General features: G+C 42.1%; 1 protein-coding gene across 1 annotated transcript in view; it reads right to left on the reverse strand.

The window, feature by feature from the left end:
• Positions 1-8,067: 8,067 nt before the first annotated feature.
• MYOZ2 (myozenin 2) overlaps positions 8,068-20,457 on the reverse strand; it is an 86,845-nt gene continuing 74,455 nt past the window's right edge. The window contains exons 5-6 of the mRNA XM_040418271.1: positions 16,701-16,884; positions 8,068-8,548 (exon numbers count right to left, since the gene is read on the reverse strand). Coding sequence (XP_040274205.1) covers positions 8,314-8,548; positions 16,701-16,884 — 419 coding nt within the window. The 3' untranslated portion in view covers positions 8,068-8,313. The remainder of the gene's footprint in view (positions 8,549-16,700; positions 16,885-20,457) is intronic.

Here is a 20,457-nt window from a genome sequence, read left to right on the forward strand (position 1 = left end):
CTGGAGCTAAACTGCCGAATTCGAAAATCCTTCTTGACTCGGCCCTAGACATCCGGGCAATATGATTGCCTCCCCTCCAATGGCGCTCTATCTGTTCAGATGCTGCGAATGTTAAAAATTTTGGATCCTGATTATGTATCAATTTAAAATGTTTGGACAGTACATGTTTTTCGTAGCCCTTTTTAATATTATTTATATGCTCCGCTATCCTAATTTTAGGGGTCTTTTGGTCCTGCCAATATATTGTTTAGCACATGAGCATTCAATAATATAGATTACATTTGAGCTGTTGCATGTAAGAAGATTCTTTATCTCAACTGAAAAATTATTTTGTGTTGAGCTCACTCGTGTCGTCTTTTTTGCAAAGGACGTATTCTTACAATTAACACAGCATCCACATCTATAGAACCCACTCCTTTTTAGCCATTTATTGATGGATCCAGTTTCTCTTATCTGATTTTTAATAGATGGTGCTATCTTCAGACCTAAACTAGGGGCCTTTGTATACACTATCTCTGGTGTTGGTGGAATCAGAGGGCCTATAATTTTGTCCTTTTGAATTAGATGTCATTGTTGGGATTATCGGCTTTCTTTCGATTCGCTTCAAAAAACATCTTCCTGTCCATTTTTCTGACTTTACACAGAGCATTGTCCACCACTATCTCCGGATAATCCTTCTCCAGAAATTTTCCTTTCATAATAACAGCTTCATCCTCGAATTCTACCTGGTCTGTGCAGTTCCTTTTTATTCTACAGAGCTGCCCAGTTGGTATATTCAGTAAACAGGACGGTAGATGGCAGCTAGAAAAGAGGATGAAGCTGTTCTTGGCTACCTCTTTCTGGAAAGTAGGGCATGTGTAGTGGTCCATCTGACTAGTGATCCGTATATCCAAAAATTCTGTATATTCCTGATTTATATTAGAAGAGAAATTCAGATTATATACATTCTTATTGATTTCTTCCAAGAAGGTGTGGAGGCTAGGTATATCCCCCTGCCAGATAAAAATAATATCATCAATATAGCGCTGCCAGAGCACCAGATCCGACCCCAGCCTGGGTGTGATGGTCTCCTGTTCCCATTGTGCCATAAACAGATTGGCATAGCTGGGGGCGAATCTGGTGCCCATGGCAGTGCCCTGGGTTTGAAGATAATAAGCCCCCTCAAAAAAGAAATAATTGTGGGTTAAAATGTATCTCACGCCTTCTGCCAAAAAATCAATTTGCTTCTCTTTAAGATTACCATGGTTCTGCAACTGTAATTTCATGCTGTTAGTGCCTTGTTCATGGTCAATCACGGTATAGAGTGATTGCACATCCAACGTTCCTATCAACCAATGTGGCTCTGTCCTCAGATTTTCCAAAGTCTGGACAATCTGGGTGGTGTCTTTAAGGTACGATGGTATATTCTTCACTGTTGGCTGAATAAGTTGGTCTATAAATTGGGACAGGTTGGATGACAAGGACTCTATGCCCGAAATTATGGGGCGGCCTGGCGGATCTATCATACTTTTATGTATCTTAGGCAGGCAGTAAAACACAGGTAGCCTATGTTGTGTCCCTAGGATAAAATCGGATTCCTGCTTAGAGAGTAGTCCGTCCTCAAGTCCTCTATTACAGTATTGGTTTAGTATCTTTGAGAATTCTTCTGTTGGGTCTTTCTTCAATTTTTTGTATGTCGTAATGTCTGCAAGTTGTCTCAGACATTCTGCATTATATTTAATGGTATCTAGGAGTACAATAGCTCCGCCTTTATCGGCGGGGCGGATAGTGAGATTGTTCAATTTTTGTAATTCCTTGATTGCTTTAATCTCCTGTATGGTCAGATTATTTCTCCTCGTCTGTTTATCAGATACCTTCCTCAGGTCTGTTTCTATATTTCTTCTAAAAGTCGCTATCTCTGCGCCAATCTCCTCTCTTGGAAATTTTAGTATAGAGTCCCTTTGCCTGTGGAAATGAATAAATAGCCGGCAAGTAAGTTAGTCCAAACAGAGCCACTGAGGAAGAAGGTGGGCAACCTTCGAAACGCGTCTGGCGTGGACCAATTGGACTGACAATAAACCGGCTTCTTCAACTATAACAGTATAATATATCTGTTGGACTAAGGAAGCGCTTCCTAAGGAGAACTAAACCGCGGCCATTTGGACACAGTGCAGTGAGGGGCGGGTGAGTTTGAACCACCTATGCTGACCAATACAGGTGGAACACCTACTCCAATTAATGAAATTGAATGTGAATCTGTGAATCTGGAGCGCAAGAGAAAGAGCGCCTCTACTCACAGCCGGATCTGCAAAATTGAAAGACCCCTTACGCAGCACTTCTATCCAGCAGTTAAGCAGCTTCTCCACTTGCTGCCCACAAGGAAAACTCACCCTGATTCTACACCACGTGGGACGCCACGGTGGGGCTTGCAGGACTGTACGTGAGTAACGAACTGAATACTGCTGTAGCTATACGTACCGCTGCACAATCAATTCATTTACACTGCACTGCCACTTTGGAATATAAAGTATGCTTAACTAGCTACATCGCTGGATCGCAACTTTGTGTAATATAGTACACTCTGATGAACTGTGCCGACTGAATAGTGCTATATCAAGCCGATTCCTAGGAGACCTGTGTTATAACAGGAAGATCGCATTTTAGGAATAGAACCACCAGTGAGACTTACTGCCCTCTAATATTGCCGTGTCTCCAGCGACACTTTATGCTTTTATCTAGACGTTTAACATTTGAATAATTTGAGCACCGCTATAATTAGCCACATTATTATTTTATTTTACCTTATAGACATTTTCACTTTATATAACTGTTTTATATCACTATTGGTATTTATCACACCGGATTCTTATACGTATACACGTTGATTTATAATAATTTTCACGTTTCTTGTCTGAAGAATTCCTCGGCATCGGCCACTGTTATAATTAATAGAGGACACTCAGTCCGCTTATTCCTATGCAGCCTGGTTAACTCCGGCCGGACCCACAGGTCCACATCCCCATCTAGTAGTTATATCAGTGGACTGATTCATTTGCTATTTTATCTGACATTTTATTTGATGTTTTAATTGCAACATTTTTTAGGGTAACATTCTGTTTAGGATATATATTTTCATTTATGTATGGTGACGATCTGTATATTTATCAATTGCTATTAATAAATAGTGTCACTTTGCTAACCTTGTGAACCAGGTATAAGAGTGCCCATTCTTTCTATTTTACAATTGTTCTTTGGTGATTAGGGTACGACATCTGTTTGGTGCACCTTGCCATCTTGAGCCAGAGGTGAGCCGTCCTTTACCTTTCTACATAGCATTATTATATAACAGCAGGGTACAATACAACACCCTGGATATACTGGGAGTTGTATACCTCCTCTTATAATGTACTCTGATATTACATAATAACGGCTTGGACATGCTAGGAGTAGTAGTCTTCTCTTATACCTCCTCTTGTAATGTACTCTGATATTACATAATAGCGGCTTAGACATGCTGGGAGTTATAGTCCTCTCCTGTTATACCTCCTGCGGTAATATGCTCTGAATTAGGGCCAGGATGATGGATAGGGGAGGGTAGTCATCCATCTAGGGTGCCACTTTGCTACCCATAAAGGGGGGCAAACTCATGGTGGTCCAACTTCACAAGCCTCAGGCCGCTAGGGCTACTTTCACACTAGCGTTACCATTTTCCAGTATTGAGAGCCATCATAGGGGCTCAATACCGGAATAAATGCTTCAGTTTTGTCCCCATTCATTGTCAATGAGGACAAAACATAACTGAACAGAATGGAATGCTCCAAAATGCATTCCGTTCCGTTCTCATACCGGAGAGCAGCATGCTGTGGTTTGCTTTCCGTCCTGGGATGCGGAGCAAGACGAATCCGTCATGACACACAATGCAAGTCAATAGGGACGGTCAGTTTTCTCTGACACAATCTGACACAGTAGAAAATGGATCCGTCCCCCATTGACTTTCACCTGGCACTCCGGACGATCAGCTGTTTGAGGAGATGACGTGCTCTGTGCGCACGTGCCATATCCCTTCTCTCTTCCTGCTCTGCTGCAGTATGTCTATGGGACAGCAGCAGTGAACGGCACGGTCCGTCTCCTAAAACAGCTGATCGGCGGGGTGTCGGACGTCGGACTGTGTTTTTAGCACATTATTACAAGATGTGGGCCCCCCCCTTTTGATTTTGCCCAGGGCCACATTTTGTCTAAAACCGGCCCTGATGGGAGTTGTAGTTTCACCACAGCTGGAGTGCCGGAGGTTAGCCATCACTGGTTCTAGGCCATGTGACATCATAAAAGCAAAAACAAACAATGCAACAGCACTCTGCCAACACAAATAATAAAGTAAATACAATAGTGCCATACTCACTATAGAAAATGTACTAATGCTACATTATAAATGTGAGATTCTTGGCAAATACATTTTGTACATAATCATTTGTGCCTGTCCGCCATCGTCAAGGTGATTTGTTTAGGACAGGAACATACACCTCCAGTGGTGCCATGCTGGCCTCCATTAAATTCAGGGAATGCAGGTTCCACATGCATGCTGAGCCCACACTATATTATACCTCTTTTGGTGCTACAGTGATCTCCATTTAATTCAGGGAATGCAAGTCCCACATACGCTTTCAGCCATGGCGACGTGCACCTGCGCGCTGGAATGTGCTGACTAACCCTTGTTTCTTTTTTTGCATATGACATCATGTTCATCTGTCACATGACCTAGGTGCAGCTCAGTTCTAATTAAGTGAATGGGGATGAGCTGCTATACCAAGCAGAGCCGCTATACAATGTAAACACTGCTTTGTGAGCAGAGAGAAGGCCATGGTGTTACTGCGAGCGCCAACGTCTTCTCAAACTGCTGATCTGCTGGGCTCTCGGGCTCAGGTGTCAAACCCCCACATATCAGATACTGATGACCTATACAGTGGATAGGTCATCAGTTGAAATATTTCAGAAAATTATTTTAATATCTGTAGCCTGAATACCTCTTTGAATTCAAAAAGGGATGCACAAAAAACAAAAAATTCAAAGCCCGATTTAAATCCCTGCTGGAGGCAATATTAGGTAATAAGAACAAGGGTGCATATTCCCCTTTCAACAGAATTGAATGGCATATCTAGCAATTTATTTCTTAAATTACTACAAGTGCAAGGCAATTTGTTAATGTCTTTTAGTTACATTATGTAGATTAAATATTCATGTAGCCACATACTGTACTGTATATTTAAAAAACAAACAAACGTAATTTTCACTTCTCTCTGTATGTATATTTTTTTTAAGTCTGCCTAAATAATGGTAAATTGAATAATCTATTTTAACTGTACTTTCCCATGAAATATTCTGAACTAGGTGTATAAACTCCAATTTAAATGTGCCTGCTTTCCATCTACAGGCTACATTTAGGTGCGCCTGTGAGGCCTGGGCCTTATCAGCCAGTCTTGAGTGGGACTCGCAGACTCTTCCCTCCTCCCATTGCTAGCATGGTTACATGCTGGAGGTAACTGGTGAGTTGTTTGTGAGTCGGCCTCATGCTCCTGTATTTGCCCACTGGCTCCTGGTATTGCCCACATAGGCACAGGTAGGTGAGTGTTAGGTCCCCGAGCTACTTGAGAAACCTTGGCGCGGTGCTCGGGCTCAGACATGTCCTACACCGTAGGACATGTTGGCTAATCTCTCAATTTTAAAATCAGTTTGAGGGTTTAGTAAGACCGCAGAGTGCACCTGTCTTTGCTATTATTTTGTTATATTGTTATATTGATTATCACATCCACATAATTGCTACCTTGTGTAGGATGTCTATTGTGGTACTTGTGGTTCGCTGCGGTCATCCTCCACTGTATGCATTTTTGCTGGGGATAGTCATTAACAACAGGCCACAAGTGCAGGATCTGCTCCCCTGTATATATATGCACAACTGCATGTGGGTTTGAGCACTTCCTGCTTGTTTAACACCACGCCATTCTTTTCAGTTTGAATATAAGTAGATTAATACCATTTGATATTTGACTTAGTAACTGCATATTCTCCATAAAATTCTTTGAACGCTCATTCCTGTGCCTGGTTTTGATCATGCTAGGTGCCCATACTGTATTCTAGGCTTGTCTACAATAGTGTTGGTAAGGATTAGCTGTTGTCTTAAGCGAATCATTTTCATAAATGTATTTGGAACAATTCAAAGCCTAGGTATGAATCATAGAATAGGTATGAGGACGAGAACCAGTTACATCACAAATATTATTCTTAGATTTGCATTGGAAATATAGACGTCTAGCTGATTATTACAATTCTATATGCTTTGCTTCTACTGTATTATTTATGATAACATTTGCAAAGACAGGTGCACTCTGCGGTCTTACTAAACCCTCATACTGATGTTAAAATTGAGAGATTAGCCAACATATCCTACTGTGGAGGACATGTCTGAGCCCGAGCAACGTGCCAAGGTTTCTCAAGTAGCTCGGGACCTAACACTCACCTACCTGTGCCGTATGGGCAATACCAGGAGCCAGTGGGCAAATTACAGGCGCGTAAGGTCCGACTCATAGCCAACTCACCAATTACCTCCAGCATGTAACCATGCTTGCAGTGGGAGGAGGGAGGAGTCTGTGAGTCCCACTCAAGACTGGCTGATATGGCCCAGGCCTCACAGGCGCACCTAAATGTAACCTGTGGATGGAAAGCAGGCACATTTAAATTGGAGTTTATACACCTCCAGGAATCTCTATATACAAACTAACAGAAAAAATGGTGTGGTGTTAAACAGGCAGGAAGTGCTCAAACCCATATGCAGTTGTGCATATATATACAGGGGAGCAAATCCTGCACTTGTATCCCTTTGCTAATGGCGATCCCCAGCAAAAATGCATACAGTGGAGGATGCCCGCAGTGGACCACAAGTACTACAATAGACATCCTACACAAGATAGAAATTATGTGGATGTGCCAAGGTTTCTCACATAATTGCTATCTTGTGTAGGATGTCTATTCATTTTTCCTGGGGATTGCCATTAGCAACAGGCCACAAGTGCAGGATTTGCTCCCCTGTATAAACATATGGGTTTGAGCACTTCCTACCTGTTTAACACCATGCAATTTTTTCTATTGGCTTGTATTATTTATGCAATATTTATGCAATATATCTTTGAATAGTACTCATTAAAGGGGCTTTCCAAGCTCTTGATATTGATGAACTGGGTCATTAATATCCCAGATAGGTCATTAATATCCAACCACAGATCAGCTGTTCCCTACAGTGTAGGATCTAGGACTTAAATGGAGCTCCATTCAACGTGTAGTGGCTAGGCTGGGTTACTAAAGCTAATCTCATGTTAGGGTGAATTGGAGCTGAGCTGCAGTAACCCGGCGTGGCCACCATACTTCCTTTTCCATTCAAGAGCTAGTTCCTGTGCTGGAGGCAACAGCTGATCGGTGGGGGGTACGGGGTGCGCCCCATCACTGATCGGATACTAATGATCTATCCTGAGGAAAGGTCATCAATATCAGGAGCTTGGAAAACCCCTTTAAGCTTGGTCAGTTTTGTTTAAGGAGTTGTATCATGAAGACAACCTTGGTTTAGGTGCTCTCTAAGTGCATATTGATGTCTTAGAAGGTGATCCTCTGCTTGGCCCCACTTTGATCCAGAATGGAGGGATGCAAGAGAGCTTCTTACTCTGGTGTTCTTGACCCTTTCATTCCTTACACGGGGAAATACCTGGTTAGACGTTGCTTTTGGTGATAACAACTTGTTGTTGGGGGTAGACAAGATTCGATTCTGAAAGGGTTGTTCTTCACCGGTGAAATGGATTGCAAGTGCTGATGATGATACAAGCTGTGTTTTGGGGAAAACTGGTCTGATATTTTACAGTGTTCCTAAATGTCTAGGTTTCCTCAAAATAAGTCAAATAAAAAACAACTGAAATAAAATCATCTAACCAATGGGTTGAAGGCTATTGCTGTTATTCGTAGCTCGGCTTGCATGCCAAAATCCCCAGGGCTTCATCAACTCACAGCGTGGTAATGATTTACTATTAAATGATAGACTGGAATGATATTCAGTAGTTAACTCACTGTTGTGGTTTATTAATTGCATTTTAACAAGCAGGGATTGAGCTGAGACCATGGCTTGTCATTCTAGCACTGAAATAATGTGAACATACCAGTTACAAAAATAAAACATGATACATTCTGAAAAGCAGGTAATCCAGGTTACAAAATGTAAATCAGAAACATCATGGAATCCATAACTAAACTACTGTACATGAGGTGAAAAAACAGGGCTTTAGATTTCACTTAGAAGATTTATAGATCATCCGATTCTGGGACATCAGGATTGAAGAGGACGTCAGAAGAGACTATAATATGGGGGTTTTCTGATGTCCATCCTTGAGGTGCTCTGTTAAAAGACTTTCTTGCCCTTATGGGGTCTATAGACGTGTCAAATGTAAGGTTGTTCATAGAAAGCAAGTCAAATTCTGGGATCTTGAAAGTGATCATCTTAGATGCTTTTTCAAATCCTCCAAATGGAGTTGCCGCCCTGGTAAGAAAACAGCAAAAATCTATATGAATAAATGCATTTTAATAGCAAGAGACACTTATTAAAACCGAGAAGCACTTAAAGGGTTGTAGAAATGTGACAACCTCAGGTCACTTAACAACTCTCCTAGAAGAAAAGTGGTATTAGGTATCAGCTCATATTAATCCAGTAGCTGTATCAAAACCTCTGTATTTTCTGCAAAAGTAACAAGTTTCTGCATTGAACTTTCTATATTATAGGCTAAGGCTACTTTCACATCTGTGTTTTTGCTGGATCCATCTTCGATCGGCAAAAACGCTTCCGTCATGATAATACAACCGTCTGCTTCCGTTCTGAACGGATCCTATTGTATTCTCTCTAAAATAGCCAAGACAGATCCGTCTCTAAATCCATTGTAAGTCAATAGGGGACGGATCCGTTTTCTTTTGTGTCAGAAAAAACGGATCTGTCACCATTGACTTACATTGTCCGTCTTGCTCCGCATCTCAGGACGCACTCAAAAACAATACTTGCAGCGCTTTTTTGTGCGTCATGGGAACGCAATGAAACAGAACGGAATGCATTCTGGCGCAGTCCGCTCATTTTTATCCCCATTCACAATGAATGGAGACAAAACTGAAGCGTTTTCCTCCACTATTGAGATCATATGACAGATCTCAATAGCGGAAAGGGAGAGCATATGTGTGAAAGTAGCCTAAAGGAGATTTTTTTCAGATCTCTAAATTCTACCACTGCCAATTCATTATTGGCGTCTGACCTTTGCTACCTCCACCAATCCCTACAATGAAGGATTTTAACTTATTTATATTCAGGTGAATGGTGCTGAGGTGCATATGTATACAGTGCAATGTTTCTACTTAAAGGGGTTGTCACATGAAAAATATTCAATATTTTCCAAACCAGCCCCTGGACCTGAATACTTTTGTAACTGTATGTAATTAAAATGTATTAATTATAGCATCTGGGTTATTCAATAAAATCTATCTGTATAGCGCCACCTGCTGTTTCCTCATTTTCTAATTTAGCTGTCCTGCTCACTGAGATGGAAGCACATGCTCAGTTCGATTCTGCCACCATCTGCAGTAGAAAGGACACGTCCTCTGAGAAAGTGAATACTTGCTAAGCTGCCAGCTTGAAAGAAATCTAATGAGCAATGAATGAGGAGATCTCTGGATCCATGTGAGGTACAGGGCTGGTTAGTTAGAAATAGACTGTTATGTACTATATGATATGTGATTTTATATTTTTCATTAATGATGGAATAACCCCTTTAAGTAACATTTTTGCTTCACTGCTTCAGACCCTTCTTCTAGTTATGATTCGAGTACCGGCGGTTGGACTACTACCATTCTAGAAGTTATAGCATAGCCTAGTGACTCGCCACAATATACTTTGGTGGAAAATCCTCTTCAGTCTTAGTCTTAGTAATGCCATCCGCCCATTTTATCACTTTTCACATATTTTATCTGAGATTGATATTAGACTTGTGACTGAGATAATAAGAGTGGGATGTGCAGTAAAAGTGGAAAATAAAATTATATAATCCACTTACCAAATTCTGATTACAACTGGATAATAAAAATACTGAAAAGCAGAGCGGACTCCTTGAAACCCGGCATATCAATAAGGCTCTGTTCAGACCGTATTTTTCTTTACATTCTAAATATGCACCAGGGAGGCTCTGACTGTGTCCTCAGGCCCCCAAGGAGCCAATGTATACCATCAGAGGGTCCTGTTGGCATATTCTGGGCCTGTATGCATAAGTATACTTTTTATTGTACAGAAAACCACAGATTGCTACCCTTTCCTGTAAAGGGTGTAACTTTTTTACAAAGGGAGTCAATGACTGATGTAAACTTCTGTATGCCTATAAAATGGCAGAGATGAGAGGAATTCATTGGTTGAGTACATTGAGAAAAAACACCTGACATAAACCTCCAACAGAAGAAAAAAAAAGGAGCTCTGAACAAAGACTAAGGGTACTTTCACATTTGCGGCTGAGGATTACGGCAGGCAGTTCTGCCTGCCGGATCCGTCAAAACGTATGAAAACTGATGGCATTTGTCAGACGGATCAGGATCCTGATCCGTATGACAAATGCATTGAAATTCCGCATCTGTCTCTCCGGTGTCATCCGGAAAAACAGATATGGCAGTTATTTTTTTTACATTTTTATGCTGTCTGAGCATGCATAGACTGCAATGCCGGATCCGTTTTGCCGTAACACTCGGGGCAGGATTCGGCCTTAATGCATTTCAATGGGAAAAAATGCAGGATCCGGCATTCCGGCAAGTGTTCCGGAATTTTGGACGGAGATAAAACCGCAGCATGCTGCGGTATTATCTCCGTCCTGAAAAGTCAAAAAAACTGAAGACATCCTGATGCATCCTGAACGGATTGCTCTCCATTCAGAATGCATTAGGATAAAACTGATCAGTTCTTTTCCGGTATTGAGCCCCTTGGACGTAACTCTATACCGGAAAAGAATAACGCAAGTGTGAAAGTACCCTAAGGCCTCATGCACACGACCGTTGTTCTGGTCCATTCCGTAGCCCTGCAAAAAAAAAAAATAGAACATGTCCTATTCTTGTCCGTTTTGAGGACAAGAATAGGCATTTCTACAATGGGCCGCCTGTTCCGTTCCGCAAATGGCGGAAGGCGCACGGGCTGCTTCCGTGTTTTGCGGATCTGCAATTTGCGTACCGCAACAACGGAACGGTCGTGTGCATTAGGCCTAAGAGAGGAGATTTATCAAGAGTGGTGCTTTCTGTGACACGCCCCCTTTCAGAAAAATGGTGAGGGGGTCTAATATTGTGAGAATATTGTCTCCCAATGTGTCTCAAAAGTTGCAAGCATGAGGTTTGTGCCTTTTTTACGCCAGAAATCAGGCGCAGGGAGATATTACACCTCCATTATTTCCAATGAGAAAAGCAAAAATAACTGTAAGTCATATTTGCAAAATTATACCAAATAGGAAGGCCTTAGGTTGGCTATATAAAATGCAGCATCAGAAATTGAAGCCAACACTCATCTACAGGTGAAATTCGAAAAATTTGAATATCGTGCAAAAGTCCATTTATTTCAGTAATGCAAATTAAAAGGAATTGCTGTAATGCAGCTTAAAATTAGAATTTTGTGAAAAGTTTCAATATTCTAGGCTCAAAGTGTCACACTCTTGTCAGCTAAGTAATCCATATCCCCTGAGCAAAGGGTACCTGAGATTGTGACTTTGGGGTTTCATAAACTATAAACCATAATCATCCAAATTATAACAAATAAAGGCTTGAAATCTCGCTTTGTATGTAATGAGTCTATCTCATATGTTAGTTTCACCTTTTAAGTTACATTACTGAAATAAATGAACTTTGCACGATATTCACCTGTATCTTACCCAATAGATGACATAGATTGTCAGCTGTTATTCTGGCAATTTTTCTAGCTTTTTTGTATTTCATTCTAGCAATAAGGGCATTTATGTTTGGCATCTGCCTTTTGACAGAGGTTTAAAGAACAATAGGCACAATTCAATAATGATCCCTATTCCTAAGAAGACTGTCATCATTACGGACGAGCTGATGTGTAATCATTTTGGCAGGAGACAAATCATTTTTTGCTTTGCCTTCACTTGCAGAAGAACACACAAAAAATTATGCAATTTTAGGTTAAGGTCATATAATCGAATAAATATGGCATCTGGAGTGAGTGAAGAATAAGATCAATGTTATTCATTATTCCTCTGCAATTCTTTACACTGAGGAATACACCTTCTACACAAACATGAAAGAGGTGCAGCTAAAAACATATAGGAATGCATGCGCCTTTGCCGGGATCTCCTTTTCCCAAAGTACTCCAACACTGGAGGACGGGGCGGGACCTTCTATTACATGGCTCCACATACCACCCTACCAGACCTGCAGCTTTCCCTGACACTAATGAATGACTGCTGGGAGCCCAAGTAACCTATCAGAAATCAGGTCACCTTTAGGTCGCCAAAACAAGAAATGGGTTGTCTTAGTTGGATCACCTCTTAAAGCCTCAGACCACCATCAGGCTGGAGTATCCTTCCGTGAGTCAAGGCTCTGACACGTAAAGGGTTCCCAGTTAAGACAGGTAGTGTGCAATGATAAACCGAAGATTTGCAATGGAGTTAAATGGAGATGTGCACTTCTGAAGAGTGGTACTTCAAATGTTTTCCCTAATATGTACAAGGTACCTCAATATAAAATTAAAATTTGGGTAATCTTGAATCATCATAGATCTTAGGCTACTTTCACACTTGCGCTTGATCGGATCCGTTCTGAACGGATCCGATCATATTAATGCAGACGGAGGCTCCGTTCAGTACGGATCCGTCTGCATTAATAACTTAGAAAAATTTCTAAGTGCGAAAGTAGCCTGAGCGGATCCGTTCAGACTTTCAATGTAAAGTCAATGGGGGACGGATCCGCTTGAAGATTGAGCCATATGGTGTCATCTTCAAGCAGATCCGTTCCCATTGACTTACATTGTAAGTCTGGACGGATCCGCACGCCTCTGCACGGCCAGGCGGACACCCGAACGCTGCAAGCAGCTTTCAGCTGTCCGCCTGGCCGTGCGGAGGCGAGCGGAGCGGAGGCTGAACGCCGCCAGACTGATGCAGTCTGAGCAGATCCGCATCCATTCAGACTGCATCAGGGCTGGACGGAAGCATTCTGCTCCGCTCGTGAGCCCCTTCAAACGGAGCTCACGAGCGGACAGCAGAACGCTAGTGTGAAAGTAGCCTTATTCTGCTGGAACATAGCACATTAATGATGAAAGTACACGGCTATTACATTTCCATACAGTTTTGATATAAAAAACAACCATTTTTTCTGAAGTAAATTAAAGAACTAAAAACTAATTAGAACGAACCTGTCGGGTCTCCTGACATGTCTGCTTTAAAAAAAACTTGTATTCCTCATAAAACTACAATTCTGCATCTTTCCTCAGAACTGCCTCAAAACATTCAGACATCAATGTGTCACCATGTGTACTGCATTCCTTCTGAAAATGGATGAATTAGCTGTCAACAATCTCACGCATTTTCAGCAGAGAATAGCAGAGAAAAATTTGGTTCCTAACTGCAAAATTAAGCAACTTTGTAAGTAGTTTTAATTAGATATTTCATACCATTTAAATGCTTTAGAGTCTGTATAACTCCTTCAAATAGCTGGGGCTGCTTCTTCTCACATACTGTTGATACAACAGCCCACTGCTCCTGCTTTATCTTTCTCCCTCTCCCTTCTCTCAGTGTTAGAGATACCAGCAGGGATGGGCAGGATTTTGGACACAGCAGGAGAGAATGTATGGAGGGAGAGGAGCATCCAATTATTCAGGAAGGGGAAATCACACTGGCTGCACTGTGTTAGGCTAGTTTTACACTAGCGTTAGACATCTCCGGCAGGCTGTTCTGGCAAGGGGCAGCCTGCTGGAGATGTCTAGATCTGCCACTCCTGGATGCTACCTGAGGCACACAGCGGATTTAGTCCAGCCAATTCTCTACATATTTGCTGGGTTGCGGCTGGATCTCTGCTGGTCCCCATTATAGTTAATGGGGCCAGATGTCAAGGCGGTAGCTTCTGGCAATGCCGGAATGCAGAGAGATCCGGCAGGCTGTTCCCTGCCAGAACAGCCTGCTGGATCTCAAAGCAGTAGTGTAAAAATTATCCTTAGAGTGTCGATATGGAGGAAAACAGACTCAGGCTGGGTTCACATCTGTGTCCTTAATTCTGGCAGTCTGTTCCGAAGACTCTGTCGGGTGGGGTGGAAGGGGCATAACTCTTACACTTCTCAGCATCAATGGCTGCCAGTACAAAGGAGAGGAGATCGCTCAGGAGGTAGAAGAAGGAAGCAGTCCAGGAATGAAGCTGTGCCGATACATGAGAGCTAGTGAAGGTAACAGCATCCTGGACACATAACTCTTATGCAGAATATCTTACTGTTAGGGACAGATATGTTCATGTGAGAAGTTCCTGAAGCTAGGAAACGGGTTGCAAGCTAAATATCATGAATGAAGGAATAAAGACTGAAACAGTGCAACATTAGAATAGCTTCCCTTTAAAATTCACAAAGCATCAGGAAATCCCATATCACACACATAACCCTACAGTATTATTATGGTTCTATATATAGTTTATATGGAAATAGTGTAACTTCACCATTATGAGAAGAAATATGGCAAAAGTGAAAATCCTTTAAACTTAATGTTGCTATTAAGTTCTGCGCTAATATTTCATATTTTATATTTCTCTTGCCAGATATTCACTCCTCTCCATGAGTCAGTCTGAAAGTGAAATCACAGCATCCAATAATTATTTCCAAAAGCTGTTCATAAGACCTTGTTATCCTCAGATAATTCTCACATATAAGAAAACGATACATAGATTTCTGCTAATTTACATTGTCACATAACGGTTAACACTGGAAATGATGAGAAGAATTAATTGAGAGAGCATTACTATGGGGCAGGTATCAGCAGTAACAGTAGCAGTATATCCTTACATTCCTGCTGGAAGGCTCAGGAGAAAAGGTGCTCGAGGACAGGAGGAAGAACGTGGACATTGTCATCACTCACTGTCTCCCATTGGGGCTCACAATTCTTTATAATTTTGTTATCTTCTACATAAATCGTACATGTGTACATGCAACAGATTTACTGTAATTGTTAATGTCAGCAATAATACTCCTAATAAGAATTAAAAGGGATTTTGCCTCAACATAAAACTTAAAGCGGTTGGTCACTTTATGATTACTGATGACCAATGTGTTTGTAAGATAATTATATGGCACTTACAAATTTAGCATTTGTAGAAATTCTGTGCCATTTTCAATATTTCATGAGGTGTGCTGCCTTGTTTTACCAAGACTTTTGTGCTGGCCACAGGGAGGTCCTGTCCATAAAATGGCTGCTGATGGTGGGTCATGTGACCAGGCAAATCACCTCCATGTGATGCCTCCTCCATTCAAATAAACTACACCTGCCTCTGCACTTTACTGCTGCGAGTCTACTGCAGGTGCAGTGTGTCTGAAGGGGGAGGCTGAGTGATGTTTCTGGTCACATGACCCTCCATCAGCGGCCATCTTATGGACAGGACATCTATGTGGGCAGCACAGAAGATTTGCCTAACAAGGGGACATGGCTTATAAAGTACAGCAAACGGCACAGAATTTCTCCAAAGGCTATATTAGTAAGGATCATACAGTCATCTTCCATACACATTGGTAACAAGTAGCCAGAAAGCGGCCAACCCCTTTAATAATTAAATTATGAAAAGTTATAGGACTGTCATGATCTCTGCCAGCAGTGAATGAAAACCATCTTGTTTGCATTCAGAAGATGAACACCCATGATATCCCAGTCTAGCTGCAATAGAGAGTTTGTTTCAGTGTATCAATGTAGTTAAAGGGTTATTCCTAATATGTCATCGCCTTAAGATTATGACCTGACCTGTGATGCTGTTCCAAAGACAGCAGGTAATTGGAGCTTGGCTGAACAGGGAAAAACCGTGGAGGGTAATGAACCGCTGTGGCCCCTTCATTCTGAGGCCTGGTGGTTATCTCGGTAGTCAGACCCCCATTGATCAGGAAGTAAATACAGGCCATAGCTATCACTTCCAGTGGCGAGCCCTTTTAATCCTCTGTAGCCTAAACACATCAGAAATCTCTCTCCTATCCTGGACTTCAGACTGTAGTGCTAGTCCACCCTGATGCATTGTTGTAAACTGGTTTCATGAGATACTGGAATTCATACACCTTGAGATAAGTAAGACCACAGGCATCTTGCTCACTCCACCTCCCCGACATAGGGATTATAAGCCTCCTGATTCCCGTTTTGCATTACACACTGTCTACTCTTGGGGTCCATGTACACAGTTCTGTAGTAGAGACCTGTAGGCACTTCAAGGGGCATCATATGTAATATTGCATGTGTTGGATCATGACACAATTCTATCTCTGTGTAAAATCATTGGCATACACAGGTAGCATGTGGCTCCACAGCAAGGATGTGTGTATTAGGACCTTAAAAAGTTGGGGGTCTAAATATTTTAGGAAAAATTGGAGTTGATTCTCGCTCAAGTCCGTCAGCCAAACAGTATATCTGGGTATACGGAGTGAGTGTGTTTGAAATATTTACCTGTTGAAGCTTCTGTAGTCTGGAGCCTCCACTTTGTTCTCCGGTGTGGGCATTGTGGGATATAGAGCCTCTACCAGATCTGGTTCATTCACAATTGCCTCTTGCCAAGGAGACATATAATACTTAGGAACCGCAGTCTCGTTGAATTTTTCTGGAGGAATTTCTTTAAGTGGACCTGTGTATCCTGGGTAAGTAATGGGACACAATTAACAATGCCATTAAGTTCTAGTGTACAGTTAAGGGTGTATTAGACACCCCAATCACACAGACGATTTTCGGGAGGGAAGCGTTCCCTCCCGGCAATCGCCTGATCGCTCGCTAAGGAGACCGCTGCTATTACAGGCAATGATCTCCTTAGCAACATGGGGAGGAGCGATCGCTATACCGTCGCTCATACCCATGCTGTACAGTGGTTAGCTGGCTAACATGGCAGTCGCAGCATGTTGTGTGTTGCATTGCGACACCATTGACAATCATTAGGATGCCTTCACACACGCCAGATTTTGTGGCAGAAAATTCAGTGGCTGAAAATGAGTTCCATTCATTTTAATGGGGCAGCGAGCACGTGAAGTTCTGCAGGCTCCATTAAGGTGAACAGAACATTTTTAGTCACAGAATTTTCTGCCAGAATATCTGCCGCGTGTGAAGGAATCCTTAGATGTCATTCTGCACTACTTTTATGTCACCATATAGCCCCAGCCTTAGACACCCTGCCGTGGATAATCATAAATGATTTAGGTAGACACTGTGGGGGACATTTATCAAGTCAGATACGTCAATTTTGTGTCTTAAAAATTTCTCACATCATGCTGATTGTGGCGTTTTTAGCGACATTTAGTCTAATTTTATGACATTTGGTGATCCTCGCCAATTTTCAAATTGGTTAATGTCTCAGAGCTAAAAGTGAGATTAGACCTGGATTATGGCACATTTACTATGTGCAAATTTTGCAAAAGTCGCAACCTACGGCAGGCAACCCCCTGGTGAACTTTTAGGCCTTTCACATGGGCGTAGCGTGTAAGGGCAGGATAGGATAAGGGGTGCCTTGCGGGAAAATGCGTGATTTTTCCGCGCGAGTGCAAAGCGTTTTAATGCGTTTTGCACGCGCGTGAGATAAATCGGCATGTTTGGTACCCAGACCCGAACCCGGACTTCTTCACAGAAGTTCAGGTTTGGGATCGGTGTTGTGTAAATTTTATTATTTTCCCTTATAACATGGTTATAAGGGAAATAATAGCATTCTTAATACAGAATGCAAAGTAAATTAGGGATAGAGGGGTTAAAAAATAAAAATGGAAAATTAAACTCACCTCATCCACTTGTTCGCGCGGCCCGGCTTGTCTTCTTTGAGGACCTGGGAGAAAAGGCCCTTTGGTGATGTCACTGCACTCATCACATGGTCCATCACATGATCCATCACCATGGTGATGGACCATGTGATGAGCGCAGTGACGTCAGCAAAGGTCCTTTTCTCCCAGGTCCTCAAAGAAGAAGAAAGAAGACAATCTGGGCTGCGCCAACAAGTAGATGAGGTGAGTTTAATTTTTTTTAAAAATTTAACCCCTCCATCCCTAATTTACTTTTCATTCTGTATTAAGAATGCTATTATTTTCACTTATAACCATGTTATAATGGAAAATAATAAAGATCGGGTCCCCATCCCGATCGTCTCCTAGCAACCATGCGTGAAAATCACACCGCATCCGCACTTGCTTGCGGATGCTTGCGATTTTCACGCAGCCCCATTTACTTCTAAGCGGCCTGCGTTGGGTGAAAAACACAATATAGAGCATGCTGCGATTTTCACGCAATGCACAAGTGATCCGTGAAAATCACTGCTTATGTGCACAGCCCCATAGAAATGAATGGGTCCGGATTCAGTGCGGGTGCCATGCGTTCACCTCACGCATTCCACCCGCGCGGAAAACTCGCCCGTGTGAAAGGGGCCTCACACATATAGGTGTAAACCACATTGCACTCACTCCAAATATATTATTACTGTGTGCCATTTTATAAATTTGGTGTAGGCACACAAAGCAAAGACAGACTTAAAACAGCTGGAGGGTCACAAGTTTGACATCCCTGGACTAGGAAATTCCACATGGATGAACTGACAGCACAAGAAGTGTTCAGATGCATGACGGATTGGGAATGGGATCATGTACAAAGCCAAGCACTGGCTGTAGTGTAAAGCATTGGACTCAACAGTGGAAATACTTTCTTAGAAGTGATGAGTCAACCCTCACGGAGGAGTCGGAGTCTGCTGGATTCCAGGGGAACACTTTATGCTGTAATGTTAGCTAGAAACTTTGTTGGAGGAAGAATAATGTCAGCCACAGACCAGTCGTAGTTGGGCAGAAGGGTGTCATGACTAGGTGAGTCATACATAGTGGAGGGAGAAAAAATGAAATCACTTGGGCCATTTTTAATGGCCTTTTAGACAGGAGCGCACCTGTCTAACGGCTGTTAAAAACGAGTACACTATGTTAAAAAGGGCCTTTCAGGGGTTAAAAAAACCAAACACCTTATCCACTTATACACAAGGGAACACTCATTTCGCAATGGAGGCAGCAGGACCTGCGTGGTGATGTCACATGATCATGCTGGGAAAGTCAGGTCCTGCTGCCTCCAGTGCAGAGCAAGTGTTCCCTCATGTGAAAGTGGTAAGTTTTTTTAATTGTTGGCACTACCAGGTGGGCGGGTGGGTGAAGGGTTGTGCTGAGGGGGAGGAAGGGAGGGGTTGGCTCGGTACTATAATTGCTTACGGCCAAGGGCCAAATAGGGGTAACTTATATTTACTGAGGCTACTGGGGACCATTACTTATACTAGGGGCACAAAAGGGGGCATTAGTTATACTGGGTGGCACTATGGGTTTCATTCTTTATACTAGGAGATACTATAGGGACTATTCTTTATACTGAGGGCACTATGGGAGCCATTCTTTATACTGGGGGGCCCAATGAGGGTCATTAAATGTTCAGGGGGCACTATCCAGGGCATTATGTATACTGAGGGCACTGAAGGGTTGGGTTTAAAAAAAAGCTTATGATTTTTTTTTAACGACCGTTAAAAACTGATAAAAAATGGCAATTAAAAGTATATAAACAGCCAGAAATTTGGATTACACACTGATTCAAAAAAACTGACAGTCTATCCATTTTTCATCTTCTTAATGTACCCTTTTACATGTCAGTGAATCACAAATGTGCTATCCGTGTTCTCCATGGACAGCACATGGATCCTTTGACTTTAATGTGTTTATTGCGGCCAGGCCACACTAACTGATGATTGCGGCCAGGCCTCAAATGATGGAATCTGTCCTATTCTTGTCCATTTTGTGCTTCTTTTTTTTTTTTTTAGAGTGGATCCCGTGAAAATTGCAGGATGCGCACGGACCGCATCCATTTTTTGCAGATCACAAAACAGATACAGTCGTGTGCAGGAGGCCTAAGTGTAATTCCAATATTGGTACTGGAGTAAGAGTAGGAGGTAGGTAGCTGATATTTGCACTTTCAGATCTACGCAGCAAAGACTAGCTGAAGCCAATGATCCTTTATCTGAGATCTGTTATCAGCATGTCCAAGATAAGGTAGATAACAAAAAAAGTATTATTTTCCAGACAATAGTGCCTAGACACAGAGTATAATGGATTCAGCCCTTTGGCTGGAATGCTGGATATCTGGAAAAGATATAGCATTTTTACTCAACAGCAGTGAATGGAAATCAAGGGAGGGGTAGTAAAGCCTCAATGTGCAA

The sequence above is a fragment of the Bufo bufo genome, chromosome 2, assembly GCF_905171765.1.
Source record: "Bufo bufo chromosome 2, aBufBuf1.1, whole genome shotgun sequence".
NCBI classification, from domain to species: Eukaryota; Metazoa; Chordata; class Amphibia; order Anura; family Bufonidae; genus Bufo; species Bufo bufo.